A 21,582-nucleotide genomic window follows, 5' to 3' on the forward strand; every position below is an offset into this window, starting at 1 on the left:
TTTTTTTTCTTAAAAATATGCAAGAATGAAGTTGTTAAAATTCCTAGCAGCTGTATTTAGCACAGCAGATCCTAAGACAAAAAAAGCTTCATCCTTCTAATTAAATGTGTTGGTCCTTTACATAACGAACCTTTCAGAATAGGATTTTTCAAAGGGCACAAACTGAGGAATCAAATTCGGAAAATGATGCAATGAATAGTGAATTAATAAAATGTTAGGTTTTTAAACTGGCAAAAAAGCACAGAACTGGAGGAATATGAGCATATCATAGACTGGCGTAACACTGACATATCATTTGAATAGCATTTTCAATCACTTAAAAAAAGGATATATGTCTAATGGCATGTTTGGTAACATCTCATGGGATTCGGAGACATGCAAATAAGAGAATGAATCTCACTGGCACAGCTAAGCAAACATCAGAAAATGAGGGGAGAAAAACCAGCTCTCATTTGCCTTTGCCAATGAGTGTGTTTTCTTACTTACATGAGAATCAGAATTGCAAGGGGCCTGTTGTGATTCTGATTCATATGACTCCAAATCCAATTGGATTTGGAGTCACACCTGGCCCAGCAAACCAAACATACCCTAAGTCTATTTTTCTCTTTTAAACTCATGGGAACAGTCACTGCAATGCACCAGAGTATTCTGTTCCCTCTCCCCCAAGCCTCACGAATGTGGTTTGCAGTTCCTTATGGGCCTACGCCCTGATCTTGAGCATATTCATGAGGCAATTGTATATTGTCTTATCTTCCCATGGTGTGTGAGGTCTTCTCCGTTTCCTAGGCTTAATACTTGAACAGACATCGAACCAGTCTTTTGCAGGAGTCAGGACAGACAGCAAGAAAACATGCTCATGCTGCTTACCAATATGCTTTCACTTATAGTCCTTTCCTACTTCAGAAAAAAATTTAGTATTAGAGAGAAGAAAGCAATAAAAGTAAAATAAAAAGGAAGCAACATCGCTGCTCACTTTCCCACTGTTTTTTTTTTCATCAGCAGCTTTAGCTATGAAACTGATAACCTTTCTTTGATGATGCAAATCTGATTACCAGTCATTCAGGCAAAGAAAAAAATAGTTGCAAACTAGGTTTCCAGAAACCTGATTGTTATTGGAATATTCGTCTTGCAAAAAATTAATGAACATTGCCTTCCAAACAAAGTTTCACTTAGCTATACTAAAGGTACCAGGGTTTTGAGTATCAAAAAACAAACGAAGGAGCTGGTCTGACAGAAAATTGGACTTTCAAGCACCATTTTCATGGGGAATAAAAAATTGAGAGAGATTGGTAAAGATAAGCACCATAACCTTCATAAGAAATTTCCAATCAACTGATACCCTTACTCCATTATCCCAGATATACCCCCTGCTGTACAGCAAAAGTAGTCCTGTGCATATGTGTGTGTAGGGCTGATCAATGATCCGGATTGTAAGAATTGGGTTGGGGTCCAATCGATCCGTAAAACAATGGTAACCGATCCGACTCAATCCCAAAAAAATGGGACCAGATTTGAACCGGTTTGGGATTGAGTCGGTTATAAATATTACATATATGTATAAATAAAGTAAAAATACAATTTTACCCTTTGAGTGACGCATTGCATAATTTGCATTTAAAAAGCCATTTGATAAAACTGTAAATACTAGTCATTTAACAGGCTTTTGTACAATTTCCAAATGAACCACCCGTTTTGACCTAAATGTGAATCGACTTATTTTCTTCTAGGGTTTCTAGATGCAACTGCCTCTCTTCTCCCTAATCGGCATTTGCCACCGGTCCACCACCATCGTCGGTTCAATATCGCCGTCGATGCCTCCCCATTTGGCCTTCTTTCCTCTTCCTCGTCTCTACACAAGAGTCTACAACTTCTAAGTTTAAATCTAAAGAAAGAAAAGAAGGAAGAAATGGGTAAGCATCTCTCTCTATCTTCTATTGCAATTTAAAAATTCTATTTATTTTTTTCCGAAAAAATACTCTATTGTGAATTTGGAAGGAATGAAAGAAAGAGAACAAAGGGAATTATGTATTTTATGTTTGAAATTTAAATGTTATTTTGAAAAGAAAGAAAGAAAGGGAATTATATGTTTTATTTTGAATTAGTGGTGATGGAATAGATGGAATAGATGAAATCATGAAGAGATTTTGGTGTTTTATTTTGCTTTTATAATTTGAGTCTTAAATTGGCTTAAACATACTTTGAGTCCTAAATAACTTCTTCGTTTGTTTTATTGCCTTCATGGTATTCAATTAGTGGTTTCTAAATATTTTGCTTGTATGCTTGAGTCTTAAATAGTAGTTTTTTATTTTTTTATTTTGAATTTCGATATTTTACGCAAATTACTTATTTTATTGGTGTTTTTTCATTTATTTTCTTGAAAATTCTTTACACACATACATTGTGTGTTTGCTTGATTGTATCACATGTTTATATTTATACTTATGTCCCATGTTTGAATAATTATAGATTGTCAATCAAGAAGTCGCTCGCATCCACAATCTTCCTGAATGATGACATTGATTATGTCCTGAATGATGAGAATGAAGGGCCAATAGAAATAAAAGAAGATGTAAGTGGCAATAACCATAAGAAAAGAACATCTACAATTTAAAAAAATTCACAAAATTTAAAGATAACAATGGAGTTATGAAAGAAAGATACAATAAGTGCAAAAAAGAATATCATGTGAATAATAAGGGGCAACTTTAAAGCATCACAAGCATTTATGAAAATGTTTAAATCAAGTGAATACAGGTAGGAGTCGGCAGTTATTGTCATTTAGTAAGTTGAATGATAAATCAAGTGCAGGTAGAGGAACTTTAACAAACGACAAATTTGGCAATACTTTATTGAGGAAAGTTATCATAAATATGATTATAATGCATTATCTTCTGTTTTCTCTGGTGGAATATCAAGGGTTCAATCATATATAGTTAATCTAAAATATGAGTGAATCAATCATCATACGGCAAGAAGAGGTATTATGAAGATGTATGAAAATGAAAAGAAGAAAATGATGAATGACTTAACAAAAGTGGATAAAGTATCATCTACCATTGATCTATAGACGTCCAATCAAAATATGGGTTATCTATATCTCACATTGCATTACTTTAACAATGATTGGTGCTGGAAAAAAGTTTTCAGCTTTTATGAGGGACCTCCACCACACGAAAGTGATCGTCTCTTCATAGTTATTGAAGGGTTGCTTCAATAATGGGATATTAGAAGCAAAGTTGCATCAATCACAGTCAACAATGCAACGAAAAATTATATACTTATCAAAATGCTACGCGATAACATGTCAAGAACTAGGGAGCTTTATTTTTCTAGAAAATTCTTAAATGTGTGTTGTTGTGCACATATTTTGAATTTGATGGTCTTAGGCATATCAAAGAAGAGATAACTAGATATCTTCATGTGTGCAATATGTGAAGGCTTTGACAAACCATGCTAGTAAATTCTATGAATTGGCAAAAGAGTTTAAAATATCTAGCACGAAAATATTGTGTTTTGATATTGTCACCTGATGAATTTTAACATACTTGATGTTGAGCACTACCCTTGTATTCAAATATGCATTTGAAAGACTCAAGACACATGATGCCCAATTTGTAGAGTTATGTCATTCATTTAAACAATGAAAAAACCTTTCGGATGTTTGTTAATTTTCTAAGATTTTTTATGCGATGACAAATTTATTTTCAGGTACATACTATTGAACTGCAAATTTATTTTGTTTGAAAATGTGAAACTTGAAAAGCAAATTGAATGTAAAGGTAAGAGAAAAAATATATTTTCAAGAAATGGCAAAAAGTAGTTTGTTAATCATATCTATGATAGCCTCCCTCAATACATTCCGCTAGAGAAAACAGAAGATCATGCATTATAATCATATCTGTGATAACCTCCCTCAATAAAGCATTGTCAAATTTGTAGTTTGTTAAAGTTCCTCAACCTGCACTTGATTTATCATTCAACCCACTAAATGACAATAGTTGTTGAGTCTCACCTGTATTCTCTTAATTTAGACATTTTCGTAAATGTTTGTGATACTTTGAAGTTGACCCTCGTTATTCACAAGATATTCCTTCTTGAACTTATTACATCTTGTTTTCATAACACAATTTTTATCTTTACATTATGTAAAAAAATTCTAAATTGTAGATGTTCTTTTCTTACGCTTATTACCACTTACATCTTCTTTTATTTCTATTGGTCATTCATTCTCATGATTCGGTACATAATCAATGTCATCACAGTCATCACCTTCAACTGTGGGTTGTAAAAACCCACAGGGAATCGATTGATAATCACTTCTTGATTGACAATCTATAATTATGCAAACATAGGATACAAGCAAGCATAAATATAAACATGTGATACAATCGAGCAAACACACACTGAAAGATTTTCAAGAAAATAAATAAAAAAAATATTAATAAAACAAGTAATTTGCATAAAATATCAAAATCAAAATAGAAAAATAAACAAACAAAGAACCACTATTTAAGACTCAAATTAACATAAAGCATACACGCATAAATGCAAAATAACAAGAAACCACTAATTAAATAGCAAAAAGGCAAGAAAACAAGCAAAGAAATTATTTAGGACTCAAAATCTGTTTAAACCAATTTAAGACTCATATTATACAAGCAAAATAAAATACCAAAATCACTTCAGGATTTCATCCAATCCATCACTACTAATTCAAAATAAAACACATAATTCTCTTCCTTCCCTTTCTTTCCTTCTTTCCAAAATAACATCTAAATTTCAAACATAAAACACATAATTTTCTTCCTTCTTTTTCTTTTATTCCTTCTAAAATCACAAATTCACAATAGAATATTTTTAAATAAATAAATAAATAGAATTTGCAAATTGCAATAGAGGATAGAGAGAGGTGGAGATGTTTACCCATTTCTTCTACCCTTCCTTCATTTCATTCCTTTAGATTTAAACTTAAAAATTGTAGACTCTTGTGTAGATACGAGGAAGAAGAAAGAAGGTCAAATGGTGGAGGCATTGATGGCGATGGGCCGATGGCAATGTTGAACTGACGATGGTGGTGGGTCGGTAGCGAATGGCGATGAGGGAGAAGAGAACACCATGCAGGAGGCAGCTGCAACTAAAAACCCTAAAAGAAAATAAGTTGATTCACATTTGGGTGAAAATGGGTGGTTTATTTGAAAATTGTACAAAAGTTTGTTAAATGGTTAAAATTTACAATTTTACCAAATGGTTTTTTAAATGCAAATTATGCAATGTGTCACTCAAAGGGTAAAATTGTAATTTTACTCTATTTATACATATATATAATATTTATAACCGATCTGACTCAATCCTGAACCGGTTTGAACCTGGTCCCATTTTTTTGGGATCAAATCGAATCGATTACCATTGTTTTACGGATCGATTGGACACTGATTACGATCCAGACCAGATTCTTACGATCTGAATTCAGTCTGAATTTGGATCTGGACCGGATCATTGATCAGCCCTAGTTCCTAGTTATAAGTCCGGTAGTGGCTGAAACTAATATAGATTTATTTTTTCAGTCAAGTGGATTTTGCTCAAATTCTAACGTCTGTAGGTTGAATTTAGAAGAGAAAAAGGTGGTATGCTTACAGAGATAATGACCACAAATGGCATATTTAGGGAAAACCCCAAAAAAAGTTCTTCCCAGTAGGGTCCAAACCGACTCCAAGTCTGGGATCGGTTTGGACCGGATTCCATCCAATGGAAACTTGTTCCTAGGGTTAAGCCAACCCCGATCCCGGAACCGGTTCCTAGGGGTGAGGTCTGATCCCGATTTTGGACCCATATTCTAGGATTGACTTTGGATGGGGATCGGACCGGAATCGTGATGGTCCGATCACTGTCGGGTAGGGGTCGAGGTTCAGCCCTATGCGCGTGTATATGAGACAGAGAGAGAGGATGCTCGTGCATCCCTGAACAGTACTATTTATTTTGCTCCTAGCAACTAAGCTATTTTTGGCATCAAAGGAAACAAGAGCGCCACGAAGGTTTGCCTCAGAAACACGTTGATCAAGCACGCATAGAAAAAGGGGTAATCATCTAATCAAAGGCTGACGCACTCATCTAAGCCTACCATAAAACATACAAGAGTTCTCATGACTTCTCACACTCTACTGGAAGTTTTCGACCAAATGAAATTTTTAATTAACCAATAATAACCATCATAAAAGCACCGCGATAGCTCTCAACCCATAAACCCATACACCAATCTTTTTATATGCATTCTCAAACAAATGCCGTATACAACTAGAAACCACCATGAGAAAACGTTTTATAACGAGAAATAGAAAGATGAAAGACCAGGCATTTGCATTATCTTTCAGAGGAAATTGAAGTTTCTTTCGTTTTTTATCATTGCAAAGGGTAGATAGGACCAGAAATCTAAAAATGGAACCAGAGAGATAGATCGAGATAGAGGCCACGGAGAAGAAAAACCTTATGTACTTGCGGCAATCGATATACCGCCGGCCGTGTTTCCGGCGAATGGCCAACAACATCTTCCATCCTTTCGGCAATCCTTGTCCGAAATCGCTCGCGTCCACAATCTTCCTCCTGTTCCTCCTCGACGCCCACCGCCCGGCCAAAGCACTCAGGAAGGCGACCATGTCCGCCTCGCTCGCCAAACCCGCCGTCCTCCTCCTCAACTCCACGACGAAAACGTCCTCGGTCGCCAACGGGAAGACGTCAACGACTCCATCCCGCGCACCAGCAGAATAAGACCTCTCTCCACTCTCCAATCGTCCGCCGGGAACAGCCTGAGACGAAGAGATCTGCGCCTTCCTCCTCGCGTCGTCTTTCTTCCTCCTCTTCCTTGGCCGCAGAGCAAAATCGTCCACCTGCTCCACCACGCCGGCAGCAGATTTCGCCTCCGCCCTTTCGGCAGCATCGGATACCCTGGCCGAGAACCCGTTCTCCGGCGGATAAAGAACCGCCGATCCGTCCTTCGCGAACAAATTCCTCAGGAGACGGACGATCCGATCGTTATCCCCCTGCTCCAAGTCGTCGACGGAGTTTCCCTGGTGCCGGGAGACGGCGAGGAGTCCCGTCCGGCGACGGCCGCTCCCGACGGCGGAGGCAGAGGCGTCGTCCTTCCTCTGGGCGAGGCGGAGGCGGGAGTAGGTCTGCTTCCGGCTTCCGGCGCTCTCGTTGAAGACGGAGCGATCGATTTTCGGGACGACGACGTCGTCTCGCCGGAGGTGGCGGAACTCGTCGGAGAGGGCGGCCAGGCAGTTGAGGTCGTCTTGGGACATGAACCGGAGGTCAATGGCAGGAATTGCGGAGACTCGGAGGAGTCCCTCCTCCGACTTGGCGCCAGACGCCATTGAAGAAGCTCGAAAAAGTGAGCGCAGCGGCGAAGTCTCCTTCTCTGGTTTTGAGTTTTTTTTTTTTTTTTTTTTTTGCGTCTTCGAGGAGGAGGAAGAAAGAAATACAGAGGGAGGCGGTTTTTCGCACCCCTAGGGCTCGCTCTCCCTCCCGCACGTGCGAGCTCCGGGCATGCGGGCGGTCCGCATCCTTTTCTGATGAGCGAGAGCGCGTCTTTCTCTTGCTCTCGAGTAGGATAGTTGTTAATAGAATTGTCTTAAAAACAAGCCCAAGCGTATCTTTTTGCCTCGTGTCTCTGCGTTTTTCGATATGCTGATGTGGCTACGGAATTCTCTTGGAGCTTTTTTCAAGCGTGACATATTGTGATTAAGCTGTTTTCCTCTTTGTAGTTTTTCAGGCGGGAGAGCCTAGCGTTCGCTCCGGTTAGATTTCAATTTTTTGTACAGTGAAATGACATAATTGCCCTTAATACGAGAGTTTTGCGGGGGTGGATGATGCGCGAGCGGATCGGATCAGGATTTACCTGATACTGGATTCGATTTCCAGTCAGAATGTCTGTCTGGTTTCGGATCGGGACCCGACTCAGAGCACATGGTAGAATTCTGGATCCACATATAATCTGGGCCGCTCTGACACTGGGTCCGAAGAAAATAGATCATGCACTGCACATTGGCTTTCATGTGAAATGGATAAAACGGATTGGGTCAAACTCGGTTCTGACATAAGTTTTGAACCGATTTATATATCCGATTCCAATACAGATCTGACATAACCCAATATTATTTGTTCTGGATCTGATCTGTTTATGAAACGGGCATTGTTTTATGGATCATACCTGACCGGATTTTGAAAAAATACCTTTGGTCGTGTTGGATATCCCATCCGGACCTGATCCACTTGCACCCCTAATTCAAGACAAAGATCAGTCTTAGAATTTGTCTCTATTTTATTGCAATATTCACAGAACTATGAAATCCTGTTTTATCAGGATAAAAATATTTAAAAATATCACTTATTTTTTAATGTATTAAGATTCTATTTGAAATCACATTAGAAGTGAATCTATGTGATTTAAAATCATATGACTTCAAACCAGCGCTACTGGGTTTCTGATTCTGAGGGTGCTTTTCCCAGCCTTCACAGGAAAAAAAAACAGATGAATATATATAGAATATGCACAGAATGAAGATAAACTATGATCGGTTGTTTATATGCAACATGAAATATGCCCTCATACCAAGTCTGAAAGGAGCTTCTAAACTGAGCCGGTATTTAAAGTGTAAATGGTGTTATTGAGCTTGTTCATGGTTGGAGACATGGATTTCTATAGATCTTTTCTTTTTCTTTAATTTGCATTTTTGCAGAATGTGACTTTCTCATTACTGTTCTTTTCTCTGGACTATGTCTTTTTAGTTTTGATCCAACCATGCAAATGCAAGAACAGCTTCATTTGTAAGAAGCAACTTGTAAATGCCACCAAGTTAAAGGGATGCCATTGCCGCAAGGTTGAAGCTGTGTGTACTCTAGGTGGGCAGCGGGCACCTCAAGGGTTTTACCAATTAGAGGCCAGCCAATGACGGGACGTCGGTGTTGGAGGGGTTTTTTCCCTTGAAAAAAAAACCTAGCTTCATGGTCGTGATGTAAACATGCACTCCACGAGTTCGAGTTCGAGTTCGAGTTCGAGTTCGTGGGTATTACTTCTTAGAGATAAATGTGCAAAGTAAGAACATAGAAAACATGGCATAATTTATTTTTTCAAATAAGTGTCACAATCTCATAATTGAACGCCCTCACAGGCTACACCATTCATAACATAGCAAGTACCAACTCATAAAAGTTTCAATAATACAAAACATCAAATACAAGTCTCTGCTCAGCTTTGACCATCTGAGAACACCTGTTGACATAACCAGCTATGTCGACCTGCCTCAGGTAAATCTCTTGGAACCTACAATTGTAATTATTAAGATAGTGGGTCTAAAATTCAGTAAAAAATAATTATAAACAATTAAAGACTTTGACTTACAACTGTAATGAACGTTAAACCCCTAGTCTTAGTTTAGTTTTCATCACATAACACACAAGTGTTTTCTTTTAAATTATTTCATCAACTTTCTTGAACTAACAAGTTAGCATTCACTCAATGTTAACTATTGTACTAGATTGGTTATACCGGTAATAGTCTACTATAAGCGTAGCAACCCAGGTAGAAAACCATAATTCTATGGTGTTGACCAGACTATGAACCACTTTCAGGTGTGATTCAGAGATCATTTTCTTATGTGAACTACCTTAAGTTTATTTGATCTCTATCTCAAGTAAGTTTTTTAAAATATTCCTAGGATTCTGATATTCACAAATATATAAGCATGCAGAATATGTAGTGTCTCTACATCAAGAAATCATTGGTGGCTCATGCTTACGTTGACTCATACTCTCACGGTCATCAAGTAGTCATTTTCATCTGTCACCTCTTTCGAGATTTATGAGATTAAGTATAACATGCTAAGATAACTCAACTTGCAATAAACATACTTGAAGAAAGGGACTCAAGAAAATTACTCAAATACTCAACTCTATTCACATGAATCTAGTTCTATGTTTTCAAGCACATTATATGTATTTTTGTCTAAAATACATTTCTCTAATCATGCATATCATATTAAAGCTCAAGAATATATAAAATCATTTTCTACATGGTAGCCAACTCATATGCATTCATTTTATCTCTCAAGGATGCATAATTTCTAGGAATACATCTACATAACATGCAAGGTAAAGACTGCATTCTCATCTATATATAATTTCATGTAATTATCTCATACATGCAATTAAAAGCATTATTTATTATTAACTAGACATGCTTATAATATTCTTTACCTTAAAGACAAGCACTGAACTCTAACCTACAGTCAAGTCTCTCATAGTAGTAGTCATGTTTTGTACATTATACAAAGACCTAATCAATTACTAAACTAACATTTCTTATATTTTATAAAATTACCAAATTGTCCCTCTCAAAGGTGGTTTGTCAGACCTCGATTTTCATGTTGTATATTTGGCCTTGAGATCAGAATGGGATGATTCCTCTTCGAGTTCCAATTTTAATTAACCAAACCTCATTCGATTCTGAATTTGGGGTAAGAAGTTATGATTGTTTTACTAATCTCAAGTCATAAGGGTATTTTAGTCTTTTTACTATCATGCAGGTATGAACTAAGCTTGGTCTAGTTTTAGTATAAACTGAACCTAAATGGCTCAATCTTTGTCTCTCTCAAACTAGATCCAAATCCAGTTTGATACAAATTGAACCAAACCCATTTCGATCTAATTTGGGTTCAGACTGGACCTGAGTCAGAGATCCAGTCTCGATCTCACTCTGAAGTTAGCAAACTAGATCTAGATCCAATTTGGTATAACTAGACCAAGCTCAGTTCAATAGGGGTTTGGTCCCAACTAAACTCAAACCTCATTTGTTATGGGTTTGGTCCAAACGGGACCCAAACCTAGACTTGGTTTGTCTAGTTCGGTTTGTGACAGGGATCCAAGATAGTTTTTATCTTAGTACACTTTTTGTTTTTTTAACTTTCTGACTAGACTCGGTTGGGGCTATATTCAGATCGAGTCGGTCTGTAGTCTGGCCCGACATGGTCTAGGTTCACATGCACCCAGACCAATTCGGGTTGAGTTGTCTCAGTCCAGTTCAGCCTAGACCGAGTTAGTCAGGCCTTCATATAGGAATGGTCAAAATGGTCGTTTGTTTTTTTCTGATGTCGACCCACCATGACCGATATGGGTCATATGTCTTTCCCCAGCACGAGGTGGTGTCGTTGGCAACCCTTGGTTTCTAACAACTGGGATAGAGGTGCCACCTTTGTCCCTCGCTCTCTCTATCTTTCTCCCACAATAGAGAGCACTGGCAACCCTCTGGTTGCTGGCAGTGGAGGCCCTCTATCTCTTACCCCCTTTCTCCCTCCCAAGGGTGTCGACAACCATTGCGATTGACCATTCGACTGGTGCTAACAACCACCATGGTTTTTGATGTCGTCACTCTCTCCCTCTTAAAGAAAACAACAAAAGGGGGAGGGGGTTTACCAGTTGACAACTCATCTTGCCTTTCTCTCTCTCTCTTTCAACCACTCTTCAACTTCTCTTTCTTTTTTGCTCTCGAGAAGACGATGAGATGGAGGGAGTTATGAAGTCCCTTAAATAGGGATCTCACAATCGTGGGAGTCCCCCATGCTCCACACTCTTTCAAAATTGTCGGAAGGGATCCCACGATTTCGTCCTCTTGATGATGATGAGGAACCATTCTTCAATAAGAGGAACAATTTCCTCATGCTTATCTTTATTTTTTTTTAGTTTTACTATTTACTGAAGTTCTATGTAGGTTTTACAATTCTACCCCCCTAAAAAAATTCATCTCAAATCTTACCTGAAACAAATGTGAAAATTGTTCTTGAATGCTTGTCTCGCATTCCCAGGTGACCTCATTGTTGTTGTGATGTTTTCATTTGACTAGCACCGATGGTATGACTTTAGTTTTCAACTTTTTCTCCTTTGTATATAAAATCTTAATGGATTTTAAACTCATACTCAGGTCATCCTGAATCTACAAATCTGACTCAATTGTACCAAATATGTGCAACGGATATAACACATATTTTCGTAACTTAGAAACATGAAATACATTATGAATTCTAAATAAAGAAGGTAGCAGAGCTAAACGGTAAGTTGTCGGTCCAACCCTCGTAAGTATCTCAAAGGATCCAATATATTTTGGACTCAATTTTTTCTTTCGACCAAAATGCATTACTCCCTTAAAGAGAGAAATCTTAAAAAACACATGATCATCTTGATTAAACTCTAACTCACGATGCCTCTGATCCGCATAACTTTTATGTTAACTTTGTGCAGCTAAAAGTTGCTCGAGGATAAATTTGCCATGCTTTGTCATATGTTGCACTAACTCTGGCCCTAACAACTTTCTTTCTCTAACCTCATTCCAAAACAAGGGTGTTCAACAACAATGACCATATAATACTTCAAAGAGAGTCATACATATGCTTGCCTGAAATCTGTTATTGTAGGCAAACTCCATCAGGGACATAATATCATTACACAAGTTACTATACTCAAAAGGACATGCTCGCATCATGTCTTTTAGAGTGTGAATGCTCTAATTCAACTATCCATCTGTTGGAGGATAGAATGTTATACTCATCTTTAGTTGTGTCCCCATTGCATCTTGAAAACTCTTTTATAATCTAGAAGTAAACTTGGAGTCTCTATCTAAAACAAATAAATTGGGTACTCTATGAAATTTGATTATTATTTTGATAAAGAGTTGAGCAAATTGATCAAAAGAGTGTGATGTCTTGGAAGCCAGAAAGTGAGCTGACTTGGTTAGCCAGTCAATAATTATCTATATCAAATCTATCCCATCTTTATTCCATGAAAGTCCTGAGACAAAATCCATCATAATATCTGCTCATTTCCACTCAGGTATGGGAAGTGACTGCAATAGTCTTTCGGGTTGCTAGTGCTCAATCCTTACTTGTTGAATATCAAACACCTACTCATGAATTATGCAATATCTCTTCATACCGCTTCAACAAAATATAACTTTCAGATCTCGATACATCTTGGTGTTGTTAGGATGGATAACATATCTCGAGTGATGTTCTTTATTTAATAATAGTCTTTTAAGTTGTTGATCTTTAGAAATGCATACTCTATCATAGAATTTGAGAAGACCTTGTTCGTCCACCTTGAAGTCTGACACTTTGCCCTTCAAAACTTCTTCTCTGACCTTTTTCAATTCTAAATTTGAGGGTTGTTTTTCTTTAATTTGATCCCATAGATCCAACCTTAAGGTAGTTTGCACAAATAATAATCGACCCGTTACATACTAAGCTTTTGTTTTCTGATTGGCAATTGAGAAAAATAAATCCCAATCTGTGAGTCTAGTCAATACATGTGACTTCCTACTAAGGGTGTCAGTGACTACATTTACCTTTTAAGGGTGTTATTTCAGTTTAAAGTCGTAATCTTTTAAAAAATCAAGTTGTCTTCACTATCTCAAATTCAAATCTCTCTGTGAAAATGGGTATTTTAGGCTTTGATGGTCAATAAACTCTTCAAACTGTTCACCATATAGATAGTGTCTTCATATCTTAATGGTGAATACTACAGTCACTAACTCTATGTCATGCAATGGGTAATTCATTTTATGCATCTTTAGTTGGTGAGATGCATAAGCTATCACCTTACCATATTGCATCAAAACACAACCTAATCCTTATATGACATATCACTGAAAATCGTGAAACCTTCTATCCCAGAAGGTAAGACCAAAACTGAAGCAATTGTCAGGTGATTCTTTATCTCTTCAAAGCTCCTCTCACACTTGTTATTCCACTCAAATTTTATATCTTTTCAGGTGAGTTTGGTCATCAGGGCTATTAACATTAAGAATCCTTTAAAAAATTGTTGATAATACCTAGCCAATTCCAAGAAACTATGGATCTTTGTAGCATTTTTGGGTCTAGACCAATTGGTGTTCGCTTCGACTTTTGCGAGGTCCATCATAATTTCATCTTTGGATATGATATGACCAAGGAAAGACAGTTTCTCTAATCAAAAGGCATACTTTAAAAACTTGGTGTATAATTGATATTCTCTAAGTATCTGAAAAAACTATCCTCAGATGCTTATTATGTTGCTCCTTAGTGGTTGAATATATCAAAATATCATCGGCAAATACCACCACAAATTTGTTCAAATATGGCATGAACACTATGTTTATCAAATTCATAAATGTTATTGGTGCATTAATCAACCCAAAATGCATGGCTAAAAACTCATAATAGTTGTATCTTGATTGAAAAGTAGTCTAAGCCATATCCTCTTCTTTGATCTTCAGTTAGTGGTATCATGAACGTAAATTCAATTTTGAGAAATATGCTACTCCTTGTAGTTGGCCGAACAAATCATCAATCTGAAGCAATGAATATTTATTCTTAATAGTCAATGCATTCAACTGTCGATAATCAATACACATCCACAGTGACTTATCCTTCTTGACAAACAGAACTAGAACACCCCATGGCGATACTGATGGTTGTATAAAACCTCTCTCCAATAATTCTTGAAGCTGCTCATTGAGTTCCCTAAGTTTTACAAGTCCCATTCAATAAGGGGCATTAGCAATGGTTGTTGTCTCCGGAATAAGATCAATATGAAATTCAATCTCACGATCAAGAGAAAAACCTAGAAGTCCCTTCGAAAATACATCTGCATATTCTCTCACTATCTCCATATCTACCATTGTGATGTTGTCTCTCCCCTCGGTCTTCATGTAGGCTAAAAATTCAGTACATCCATTTTTAATATATTTGTTGGCCTTGAGACTCTCTTATAAGTGTTTTTATCAAATATGATATGTCTAACTGTGAAGGTGCAACTGATAAAGACTTTGCAAAAGAAGGGTGGTGAAACTATATGTGACCCCAGAATCAAACAGTACCTGAGCTAAAGTTTTCGAAATAGGAAGTGTACCTTCTACCATATCAAAACTGGCAAGGGCTTCTTAGAGTATGGCCTTATACACTCAGTCAAAAGCTGATGGTTTCTTCTTCAGATTTATTGTATCCCTCTTAACAGGCTACGGATATTTACTAGCATAGTTTGGTAGTCATAGCATTTGGCATTTTTTATCTCGCATGGTCCTTCGTGCCTCTGAAAGCCACACATTCTACATTGGTAACTAAGATGGGTCTACTCCTGAGTTCTTTACCTCTTTGCTTGATGTTCGACTGGAGTCCTGACCTGTTGTTTATTGTCCTGCCTGTCGCTGTATCCCCCATACGGCTTCTTGTACCTCTGATGGTAACGTCCACCATATTGAGACTTTCTCTAAGAAGTCTCGGGCACGTCATGGGTACTAGATTTGGGTTTCTCTTCCATCTTGAGCTTTTCCTTTGTTCGCCAATCTAAAAACTTATACCTCGATGCAAGATGCAAAAGCTGATTGTACTTCTTGATTTACAACGATCCTACCTACTTCAAAATTTTAGGCCTCAAGATCCTCTCATAGCATATGCACTTCTCCTTCTCCACACCACCAAAGACTTCACGAAGCAGGAGAGGGAGTTGAATTAGGTCACGTATTGTGCCACTGTCATGCTCCCTTAGCGCAACTTTCTAAATTCTTTATATTTCTATATTTTCTTGCTCCATAAAAATAATTGCTTGTAGAATCTTCTCACGAATGTGGACTAGGACAAGTAAGTGTCTGGTTTCAGGGTGTGTAGGATGACTCTCCACCAGTGTTTTGCATTACATTAAATACAACCACCCAGACTCGCTGCTCTTTCAAGCACTAAATGACATCTAACATCTTTTCCACTTGTATCAACCAATTTTCCACTATAACACCACCTGAGGGTGCCATCAAACAGTGGAGGTTGCATATTCTTGAACTTTCGGCCCAAGAAATAACACCCACAATCACAGTTTATGGGTGACCATTTTGTGCACGCGTGGTCTGCAACAACTCATATAAGATATGGTCAGTAGTGTACTCAAGAGGTACTCTTGTGTTCACTTTTGCAGGACTTCTCTATGAAGAGACTGGTGGAGCCTCCATACTCTCTGCTGCATAACTGCATAGAACATGACTACCAAATATGCTGGATGAAAACAATGCTCTCTTGGATGATGCACCTCCATGCTCGCTACCACTTTGTACAACATCCAGTTGTGCCAGCAACATGTGTCTCCTTTGACAAATATGAAGTGCCTCTACGAGTAGTCATTATATACTGTATTGTAATGCTTTATAAGTGCATCTTATTAAAGTATTTAGTTATGTTTATAGAAGACATATTCATACATTATGCACATACAACATCACATAGATTTTTCTAATCAAGCATTTTATTAAAATTTCAATGCAGTATATTGTTATAAGCATCAAAACACTAACTGAATAATACTAACATCACTTAGGCTTATTTACATATGAAATAAACTAAAAATAAAACTTAAATTCTCTTTATATTTGTTGAGGGCACAACACTAGAGATCTAATCTGGCCTGTAGGTGGGTGAAGTCAGAGTGTAGGTGAGAGAATCTGGAGTTTAGGTGAGCTCTCTATCTTCTTGTTCACTCGACGAGTTCTCTTGGTTCACTATTACCTGGGATGGTACATGACCAACTTCCCTAGCATGCACCTTAGCTCACGCTACAATTAGTGGTGCCTGGTAAGGGAACAAAACCCCAACTCCATTAGGATCTACGAAGGTAAGTGAAGGAGGCATGATTGCTCGTGTTGCTGCCATCCTCCTCTCCCCAGTCTATACCTTTATTGCCCTGATTGCCAACTCTCTATTGGTAGTTGCTAACTCAACTTGGCTAGATCCACTCATAGCGGCTCTGTAACTTACATGAAACATGTGACATTATCATGCACTCATCATGGAACTTCTACCACTCGATGGAACAATAGAACAAGCCCAAGTTTTATGTGTATATCCTCTCCTAGCTAGCATTCAGTCTCTGATTGTTCCCTTCCGAACCGCTCGCATGCCCTGATAGTAGAACTGGCGCGTTCCATAAACATTAGGATATGGTCGCCCTCTTCTTGCAGGGGTGGTACTGGTAGAGCTCTCAATCAGTCCTGTGTTATCCCCTGAACTATGTGTCCTATGTCAAAGATAGCTCATGCTATCAGTGACACCATTGCACCAATATGGTCTAATGGCTCTGGGACAATATGTCTTCTATCATTTTCGTTGTTTTATTGATTCTCCATTCTTATCAACAAATAATCCTATCCTAGTCAATAGGTTTCTATCTAATAGAAATTTGATATTTACTTTATTGAACCAATTATGAATAATGTAGCTTTATGCCAACCTGACTCTAATACCATTTTGTAACACCCTGATCAGGGACTTCTCAAGTCTAAGTATGTAGGTATTACTTCTCAAAAAGAAAATGAGCATAATGAGCGCAGAGAAAACTTGACATTTTTTTTTTCAAATATACATCACAATCCTATAATTGAAAGCCCTCATATGCTACATCATTTATGACATAACAAGTACCAACTCATAAAAGGTTCGATACTACAAAACATCAAATAACTGCTCAACTCTCTAGCCGTCTGTGAAGCAGCTATATCGACCTACCTCAGGTTGATCTCCTAGAACCTACAATTATAATTATTAAGAGGGTGAGTCTAAAACTCAGTAAAAAATAATTATAAATAATTGTGGGCTCTAAGCCCCTAGTCTTAGTTTAGTTTTCATCATAAAATACACAGATTTGTTTCTTTTAAATTCTCTTATCAACTTTCTCAAATTCATAAGTTAGTATTCGCTCAATGTTAATTATTATACTAGATTCACTATACCAATAATAGTCTACTATAGGCATAGCAACCTATGTAGAAAATTCTAATTATACAGTGTCAGCTAGACTATGAACTACTTTTAGGTGTGATCCACTGATCACGAGGCACTACAGTGCAAAAGAACTCACCGCTAGTTAGCTGGAATTCGGTCTCAGATGAGTGATATCTGCTCCAAGGTTCATGATTCATGCTACATCGTGATCTGCCTAGAGTCTCATGCATTGTGCGAAAATAACACCTAGGATATTTTATGCAACTCTTGCTTTCCTATGTGAACTACTTCACGTTTATTTTCTCTCTATCTTAAGTAAGCTTCTCATAATATTTCTAGGGTTTTGATATTCACAAATATATATCTAAGCATGCAAAAAATATAGTGTATATACATCAATGTAGTGTATTTGCATCAATAAATCATCGGTAACCTATATTTACGGTGATTCTCACTCTTATAATCATCAAGTAGCCATTTTTATCTGTCACCTATTTCGAGATTTATGGGGTTAAGTCTAGCATGATAAGATAACTCAACTTGTAATAAACATAATTGAAGAAAGAGACTCAAGAAAATTACTCAAATACTCAGTTCTATTCTTATACATTTAGTTCGATGTTCTCAAACTCAGTATATATATTTTTATCTAAAATATAATATTTCTTCATGGCATCATTTTTAGGAATACAACTACATAATATGCAAGGTAAAAACTATATTCTCATCCATATATAATTTCATGCAATTATCTCGTATATGCAATTAAAAGCATTACTTATTATTAACTAGACACGCTTATAATATTCCTTACCTCAAACACAGTCTATTGGAAGCATAATATAATATACAGTTGGTGATGTGGGGGGTTTCCCTTGGCTAGCCAAAAAAAAAAGATGAACTTAATTTTTTTTTCAATAAAAAGATAAAATAAAAGTTTGATTAGACTATGGTGTGCATGCCATAGATTTGGTGTCATGAATAAAATCTTGTTACCCATGCATTTTTTGTGAAAAATCTGATCGAAGAGATCATATCATGGTTCATGTATTTCAGAACATGGTTCGAACCAATGAATTAAATATTGAAATATACTTTGAAGAATAATAAAACACAAACATTTTAGATTGCAACAAAAAATTTAATTATAGAACAAGGCTTTTCACTTCTAAGATTTTGGAAGAAAACACGCTTTATATTAAACGAACCATGATAACACCATGTTAAATAAATAAAAGGATGATTTATTTTATATGAACCATGCTAAACACCGTAAGGTCCAATCCATTTAAGTATGAAATTGAAACTCCCTATTTTCGAAAAAATCCTGGTCGCTGAACCTCCAAAATCTATATTGATCAAAATTTTGGATGTCTACAGGATTGCACGGCATGATTTTTCTAAATTCATCTTGGACTCAAACTTAGACCCGGATCCAACTTTCATCATTGGATCTACATCTGGATATTTGTTCTTCCATGGTTAGATCCAGACCCAGCACGTTCTTACCTTTACCGACATGGTCATAAGTTGGCATATCAACAATTTTGGGTCGGATATTCAACTTAGTTGAATTCAGTTAAAAAAAAAATATCCAATTAACACTCGAATCCACATTTGGGTTGGGGTTTACATTCAACTCCGAATCCAATGGATATCTGAATTGAATTATGTGTTAATATGCCTCTGATTAGCTATTTTATGCTAGCCAGATTCAGTTTCCATACTACTCTCTTCCTTATGAATCTGAAATCCAACTCAAACCCAATTAGCTAGGATCAAATAGGTTAGGTTCCATGAAACCTACATACGAACCGAATCCAACCTGTTTACATCCCGACATAAGTTTAGAGAGAGAGAGACTTATGACAGTTCCACTTAGGGGTGAACACGAACCAGGCTCAAGCCGAGTTTAGGCTCAAAAAGCTCACTCGTTCAAAAAAGCCCCTTGTTCAAGCTCAGCTCGAACTCAAGCCGAGGTTAAACACTTGTGTACAAACTCGGTTCAGGCCGAGCTTGAGCATGACTCTACTCGGCTCAGCTAGAGTTTAAAAAAAGTTCTTTGAAGAAAGTGTGTAGACAGTGGGATTAGATCCCAACGCCGCACACAAGAATATCAAACGAATTAACTACCCACCTGGCCTGGCAATAAAATTCTATATATTCTAATCCTAATAATTATATAACAGCATTAGGGTCATCCAGAGGCGAGGCTGTGGGGGGGGGGGGGGGGGGGGGGGGGGGGGGGGCAGTACTGGGCTGTAGCCCAGTCCAGTCCTAGCCCAGCCCTGACTGCAGCAAATAGTTTGATTTGTCCATATGAAATAGATTTTTATTAATAATTGTAGCCATTTTTTATTTTATCTCAATTTTTTTTTCGGGGGCGCTGCCCCCGAACCCCCGACTATCACACCAATTTTTTTTCTACGCCCTTGTTTGCCCGCGCCCCCCGCCCTCACATGAATCCTAGCTACGCCACTGGGGTCATCACCTTCTCTCAAGGCTTTTCCAGCCAGAGAAAAAATAGCTAGCATTTACTTTGCTCATATTAATGCAGAGAGTAGTGAAGCAATGAAGCATCCACTAAAACCATGAGCCTTGCTTCCCGTAACATATATGGGTCAGCACTCATAATTCTCACTGGGTTCATTTTCTTAATCGAATCTGCCGATTACCATGGTGTGAATTCAAGTGGCTTGTCCTCTTCTTGAGTGCTACCTGACAAGCTACTTTTTGAGTTGTTTTGGAGTGATACATAACACCTCCACCAGATGGCTTTAGTGGTAAAACATATGAAACTAGCTAGTAATCAACTTGTTATAACAAACTAAATAAACCACAGTTAGTGAAGTGTTAATGATCAATTTGGCAGGCACACTGTAATTAATTGGCCCCAACTCAATTAAAATATTGATGTAACTCATAGGAATAGAGGCAAGAATGGCCCAGCAATACAATGAATTAAGATATTGATGTAACTCATAGGAATAGAGGCAAGAATGGCCCAGCAATACAATGAATAGGTTGAAGTGACAAGAGGTACTATCCTCATTGCTTCTTAAAATTGAACCTGCGCCCAATTCAATGATGGGGCTACTTAATGGACTTAGAAGGTCAAGCCAAGCTTGGTGGGCTCTTACAGGCTCTATCTAGACCCACCCCAGCACAGGGTCCACTCTAAGTAGGTGTTTGAACTTTGATGGAACAAGACATAATATATGGGACCCACCGATATTGTTTGTTCTCAGCCTCTTTCAAAGATGCCCTACAATTAGGGCTGGTAATGCAGCCGAACAAGTCGAGCTTGAGTTGTTTAGGCTTGGCTCATTAAGGCTGCACTCCAGCTTGAGCTCGGCTCGTCATCTCGTCACAAGCCGAGCTTGTCAAGCCGATCATGGTTTGTTTTTTTTTATTTTAAGTAGTTTTTTTTTTAAGTTTGATAATATATAAAATATGTATAATATCTATAAAATAGATATAATAAAGGTATAAAACATATATATTATTATATAAATATATGTATAAAATATATAATATGTAAAACAAGCCTATACAAGCCGAGCTTGACATGTTTGTACTTGGCTCGTTTTACCTAAACGAGCAGGTTCGTAGCTTGACTCACCTAGCTTCTCACGAGCCGAGTCTAAACTAACGGCGAGCTGCCCCAGCCCTACTTACAATCATTCATTGCCTATTGCCCTCGATAAGACCTCATTATTTCCCGTTGATGAGCTTGTGATAAGTGGAGTTTGAATCGGTGCATGCATAATGAGATTTTAGGTCCATAATGGGACCCAGTGTT

The 21,582-nt window shown here is 37.5% G+C and overlaps 1 protein-coding gene across 4 annotated transcripts in view; it reads right to left on the reverse strand.

Moving 5' to 3' along the window:
- Nucleotides 1-7,630, reverse strand: part of LOC149816329 (uncharacterized) — a 45,274-nt gene extending 37,644 nt beyond the window's left edge. For 2 of the 4 annotated variants that reach the window (XR_016427712.1, XR_016427713.1), the window contains exon 1: nt 6,481-7,627. Coding sequence is in view for 2 of the 4 variants with exons in the window: in XM_089987821.1 (XP_089843947.1) it covers nt 6,481-7,367 (887 nt within the window). In the remaining 2 variants the exon portion in view is untranslated. Of the gene's footprint in view, nt 1-6,480 lie in introns of all 4 variants that reach the window. The other 2 variants (XM_089987821.1, XM_089987822.1) reach the window with 2 other exon arrangements.
- Between the last annotated feature and the right edge of the window lie 13,952 nt (nt 7,631-21,582).

Source organism: Nuphar pumila, chromosome 14 (assembly GCF_984573655.1).
Source record: "Nuphar pumila chromosome 14, dmNupPumi1.hap1.1, whole genome shotgun sequence".
In the NCBI taxonomy this organism is placed as follows: domain Eukaryota; kingdom Viridiplantae; phylum Streptophyta; class Magnoliopsida; order Nymphaeales; family Nymphaeaceae; genus Nuphar; species Nuphar pumila.